The sequence below is a fragment of the Silurus meridionalis genome, chromosome 6 (assembly GCF_014805685.1).
Source record: "Silurus meridionalis isolate SWU-2019-XX chromosome 6, ASM1480568v1, whole genome shotgun sequence".
Taxonomy (NCBI): Eukaryota; Metazoa; Chordata; class Actinopteri; order Siluriformes; family Siluridae; genus Silurus; species Silurus meridionalis.
The window spans coordinates 33,245,121-33,251,559 of NC_060889.1; the positions used below are offsets into that span (position 1 = coordinate 33,245,121).

At 46.1% G+C, this 6,439-nt stretch overlaps 1 protein-coding gene across 1 annotated transcript in view; it reads left to right on the forward strand.

Moving 5' to 3' along the window:
* The window catches only part of LOC124386995 (solute carrier family 22 member 23-like), a 46,818-nt gene that overhangs the window by 28,698 nt on the left and 11,681 nt on the right, over nt 1-6,439 (forward strand). The window contains exons 3-5 of the mRNA XM_046851074.1: nt 1,293-1,447; nt 4,539-4,707; nt 4,861-4,982. Of these exons, the coding sequence (XP_046707030.1) occupies nt 1,293-1,447; nt 4,539-4,707; nt 4,861-4,982 (446 nt within the window). The remainder of the gene's footprint in view (nt 1-1,292; nt 1,448-4,538; nt 4,708-4,860; nt 4,983-6,439) is intronic.

The window sequence follows — 6,439 nt, forward strand, 5'->3', positions numbered from 1 at the left end:
GTTCTGGGGGCACACAGGAGCCTGTAGTCCCAGCTGATAGACTGAGAATTATGCTGGACTTTCACCTATGCTTTCTTTTCCTGAACTACAATTTAAGAACAGTGGAAATATGTATGCCGGTGACTCCAAAATGTAATGGGTACAGGTTATCAGTGCATTCTTAATAAATCCCTAAACATTTATCCTGAATTATCAACAAAAAAGATATTTATTATTCTGAGCCAATCTGCAGTAAAACAAAATAATCAGTAAATTAAAGAATGCTAAATTGTACTTCTGAACTTTGAACCCCCCCCAAAAAATTATAATAGTTCCCCTATGAATATCTCCTTATGTCTATTGTAAACCACAATGACCCTTGTCAAAACAAGTAAACATCCAGAATGGTGGATGTTATTAGACAACAACAATTAGACTCCGACTCAGACAGGGATTTCTGTATATCAGCATCGGAATAAATCAGCCTGTTCAGTTCCTTTGAACGATTCGAAGGTAGACGTGGCAGTGAACTGAATCAGACAGTCAATGACTCTTAAACCCAACAACCGATTAGTCAGTTCAAAGTAAACAATATGAACACAAAAATAGAAACAACCAGGTATGTAATTAGTTGGGGCCCTTAGCACTGGTGCACGTTTTATAAGGCATCCATTCAGCAACAAAGCAGGTGATTTCAGATTTCATCAAGTTACTCACAAAACCAAATGATTCTCACTCAGTAAAACAGGGATTTCTCCGGCGTTATTCCTCCCTGCTGCAGGGTCATCCCTGAAGAAAAAGAGTTGTAGGCGATCGCAACTCCACTGGCGCACCAGAGTCAGCCAGTTAACACCTGTGGTTTCGCTTATCGGCCGGGTCCTGAACTCTCCCGCTTCGCTGTTAGGTGACGATCACTTTGGTCGTTCCCGCGTTCCTCCAATTCAGTCCACCACCAAAACCTGATTAGACAAACAGTCTGTCCCTCATACAGGGAGAAAATCCTCATTGGCTATTTTAGATACCTCATAAAGACACAATATATACTTACAGTATAACAATAAAGCCATTTTTCATTAAATGTGTTTGAAAATAAAATGCACACAATGAAATATCATACAAATTGTCCTAAATCCCTAGCATGTTACATCAACCTTTTGTGTACATAGAAAACCTCATGAAAAATGGGGGCAAAAACAAGTGTTGTGTTCAGTATAAATATAATCACTAGCTACAGATTTTCACAAACATTTGAACATGTATAAAGTAGTGTGTGTGAGACCTGACAGCCTCTCTGAATGACTTTCTGTGCTCAGGTTTGGACGTCATGCGGTGTTGGTGGTCTCGGTGTTCTTCACGCTGGTGTTTGGTCTGTCTGTGGCCTTCTCCATTAACGTCACCATGTTCAGCACACTACGCTTCTTCGAGGGTTTCTGGCTTGCTGGGATCACACTCTCCCTCTACGTCCTGAGTAAGTAATGAGACACAACCCACACTAACGCACTTCCCCATGTGGCCTGTGTAACCTTGAGTTTCCAAAATAGCGGCGAGGCAGTAGCTCGCAGCGGCCTCTCCGGATCCAAAAATGGTGCTTTTACCGTATTTTGCCAGACTTTTTACAATACATGTACACCAGAGACAGCTGTGTTCATGTGTACGACCACCAGACGCTGTTACGGTACAAGAATCATGCAACCACTAATCTGCATGATGATGTAATTAATAACCTTCGGCGACCTCGGCTTGCTGTGACCTCGGCCACAAAGACCAGGCCCCCAGCCCTCGGGGTCACCTGATGTTGGTGGCTGGGAGAGGGGACGTTGGAAGTGCTGCTCAAGGAAGCGGAAGCGCAACAAGCGGACGGGTGTCCGTGCTAGGCTAAATGGCCGTGGCTCAGTGACAGAGTTCAGGAAGCCGCCATCCAGCTAGACGGGCTAAACGCGTTTCGTGTTGCCCGAAAGGCAGCTCTGTGTGGTAAGACTCGCGGTGGTGGCGTGTGTGTTTATATCAACACGGAATGGTGCAAGAACTCCGTGCTTGTCTCACGCTACTGCTCATCACTAGTGGAGTTCATGTCTGTAAGATGCAGACCATTTTATTTACCACAGGAATTCACCATTGTTTTAATTGTTGGAGTGAACATTGCCCCCAGCGCTAATGCTAAGGAGGCACTAAGTGAACTCTACGGCGCTATTAGCGACCTGCAGAATGCTCACCCCGAGGGATTGTTTATTGTCGCCAAAGATTTCAACCATGTGAATCTCAGGACTGTGCTTCCTAAACTCCATCAGCATTTGGACTTTGCAACGAGAGGAGCGAACACTGGAACTTGTTTACACAAACATCCCCGGGGCATATTGTGCGGAGCCCCGCCCCCTATCGTGCGAAAGCCCGCCCTCATTGTGCGGAGCCCCGCCCCCATCTCGGCTACTCAGAACATTCCAGCATACAGATCGCTCGTCAGATGCTCTAAACTGGTTCTAAAACAGGTGATCACTTCAGGGGTCACAGCAGGGGTCACTTCTGCTCTTTAGGACTGCTTTGAGTGCACTGACTGGGACATGTTTAGAGAGGCTGCAACTAATGGCGATTCCATCTACTTGGAGGAGTACACATCATCAGTGACCATCTACATCAGCAGGTGCGTTGATGATGTGACCATCTCCAAGACCATCACTACACGCTCGAACCAGAAGCGGTGGATGACCGCAAAAGTGTTTGCTGCTGAAACAAAGAGACACTGCTTTCAGAACAGGGGACAAGACGGCCTAAAGAACAGCAAGGGACAAATTCGAAGAAAATGTGCACACCCGAAGAAAATCCACAACCACTTTCAGAACAGTGGGGACACCCGGCGCAAGTGGCAGGGCATCCAGGCGATCGCGAACTACAAGACGACATCACCTGCTTTTGACCGTGACCACTCCCTCCCAGATGCGCTGAAAGACTTCTACGCCCGGTTTGAGGTACAGAACAACCTGAAGGCAAGGAAGACCATCCCTCCTCCCACTGACCAGGTGCTCTTTCTAACCACAGCTGAAGTGAGGAAAACTCTATGCAGAGTTAACCCACGGAAGTCTGCTGGACCAGACAACATTCCTGGCAGAGTGCTCAGGGAATGTGCAGAACAGCTAGCAGATGTTTTTACAGAAATCTTCAACATCTCCCTGAGCAGCAACATTGTTCCTACCTACTCCCATCGTGATAATGCTTCGAGAGGCTTGTCATGAGGCACATTAAGACCCAGCTTCCACCCCCCCTGGAGCCCCAACCTCAGGGCTGTGTGCTCAGTCCACTGCTGCTCACTCTGCTGACCCAGCAGACCCTTGATGTCACCCAAATGAGGATGGGTTCCCCTTTTGAGTCTGGTTCCTCTCAAGGTTTCTTCCTCATAACATCTAAGGGAGTTTTTCCTTGCCACAGTTGCCACGGCTGCTCATCAGAGATAAATGCACTACATTTACCTTGACTGTTGATTTCTGTAAAGCTGCTTTGAGACAATGTCTGTTGTAAAAAGCACAATAGAAAAAAACTTGACTTGACTTGACGTGTATCAATGCACAGCTCGAATCACATCACCGCACCGTCTTGGATCGCAAGACCCTACAGAGGATAGTGAGGGCAGCTGAGAAGATCATCGGAGTCTCTCTCCCCTCCATCATGGTCATTTACACCACACGCTGCATCTGCAAAGCACACAGCATTGTGGACGACCACACACACCTCTCACACGCACTCTTCACTCTCCTACCATCAGGAAAGCGGTTCCGAAGCATTCGGGCCTCACATCCAGACTGAGTAACTGCTTTTTGCTGAACTGTGTTTTACCGAACTGTACAACCTGAACACACACTCATTACTCATCTCAATCCATTCCACCATCATTTATTTATTATTATTTATACTTCACCATTTTACACTGTTTACATGCTGTTTTTTGCGTCTCTTGACTGCTGCTGCTGCTGTTTTCTGCACGGCATTGTGTTTGTTTATATTTACTCTCAGTTATAGCTTTATAATCCTCTTTACAGAGTACTGTATAATCAGAGTAAACAGCAGGGTTACTGGTCAGCGCTGTCTTGTGTTATGTGTGTTGTCCCTTTGTCAGTACTGTTGTCTGTCTGTCTGTCTGTACTGTTTTTGTCTGCACTGTTTGCACTCGATACACTTTATGTAGCTTTGTATTGTGTTGTAGCTTGTGTTGTTTTTTTAGTGTAGCACCAGGGTTCTGGAGAAACGTTGTCTCGTCATACCACTGTGTATAGTAGAAATGACAATGTGGTTTGGGAAACATCTAGAGAGCTGGTCATGGTGCTAATGTGCACTGTGTAGTGGACATGTGTCTGTGTAATGTGGGTAATGTTGTGGAAATTATGTTTGTGAGAGAGAGAGAAATTGTGTTTGTGTGTGTTTTAAAAAAGTGATGTGTTTTGTGTGTGTTATGTGTATACACAGTGATGAGGACACAGAGCCAGAACTCACACTCAGACTCATAGCTAGCTCAGTAACAGTAGCGTATGTGTTCCGTGTGTGTGTGTGTGTGTGTGTGTGTGTGTTTTCAGGGATCGAGTTGTGTCTCCCTGGCTGGCGGTTCTCCATGACGATGGTTGCTAACTTTGTGGTGCTAGCAGGGCAGTTGCTAATGCCAGGACTTGCTGCCCTGTGCTCTGATTGGACGATTCTTCAGGCTGTTATCATCTGCCCCCTGTCACTGATGCTGTCCTACATATGGTAAGCAAACCTGTCTATATGTCCGTCTGTCTGTCTGTCTGTGGGTCTTGTATGTTTCCTGTCTTGTTTGAGTGCACTGTTTTAAACGTGTGTGTGTCTGTGTGTCTGTGTGTGTCTGTGTGTGTGTGTGTGTGTGTGTGTGTGTGTGTTTAGGTTATTTCCAGAGTCTCTGCGCTGGTTGTTAGCGACACAGCAGTACTCTCGCTCCAAATGGCTTATTGAGCGCATCGCTAAGAAGAACAACACAAATGTGGACACACACGAACTTATTACAGGTACAATGACACCCTCTCACCTGGCACACAACTACACACCTCACCTGTACACACAATTACACACACACACACACACACACACACACACACACACACACACACAACTACACATCCTCACCTGACACACAACTACACACCATCACCCACAACTAAACACACACACACACAACTACACACCTCACCTGTACACACAACTACACACACACACACACACACACACAACTACACATCCTCACCTGACACACAACTACACACCATCACCCACAACTAAACACACACACACAACTACACACCTCACCTGTAAACACAATTACACACACACAACTACACAACCTCACCTGTACACACTACACACACACACCTCACCTGTACACACACACACCTCACCTGTACACAACTACACACTCACCTGTACACACAACAAAAGACACACAACTACACAACCTCACCTGTACACACTACACACAACTACACACCTGGACACAAAACCACACACACAACACACACATTACTACACACGCTCACCTGTACACACAACTACACACGAACACAACTACACACCTCACCTGTACACACAACCACACACACAGTGCACACCCTCATCTGTACGCACAACAACACAAACACACAACACACTCACTTGGACACACAACTGCATGGTCACGCAACTACACACACAGCAACACACCCTCACCTGTACACACAACTACACACACACACACACACACACACACACACACACACAACTACACACCTTCACCTGTACACACTACAGACACACACAATCACTCACCCTCACCTGTACACACTACACACACACAAACACAATTAAACATCACCTGACACACAATTACACACACATCAACACACCCACATCTGTACACATACACACACATGCAACTACATGCTCTTGACTGTACACACAGTACACACCACCTGTACTCATTACACACAGAAACACAATTAAACAACATCACCTGGACACACTCAACTACACTCCTCACCGTAACACACTACTGCATGGTCACGCAACTTCACACACACACACAACTACACACCCTCACTTGTACACACAACTACACACACACAACTACACAAATCCTCACCTGACACACAACTACACACCTCACCCACAACTAAACACACACACACACACACACACACACAACTACACACCCTCATCTGTACACACTACACACACACACACACCCTCACCTGTAAACACACACACACACACACACACACACACACACACACACACACAACCACACACCCTCACCTGTACACACAACTACACACACACACAACTACACACCTCACACACCTTCATCTGTACACACTACACACAACTACACACCCTCTCCTGTACACACAACAAAAGACACACAACTACACACCTCACCTGTACACACTACACCCATCTACACACCCTCACCAGTACACACTACACACAACTA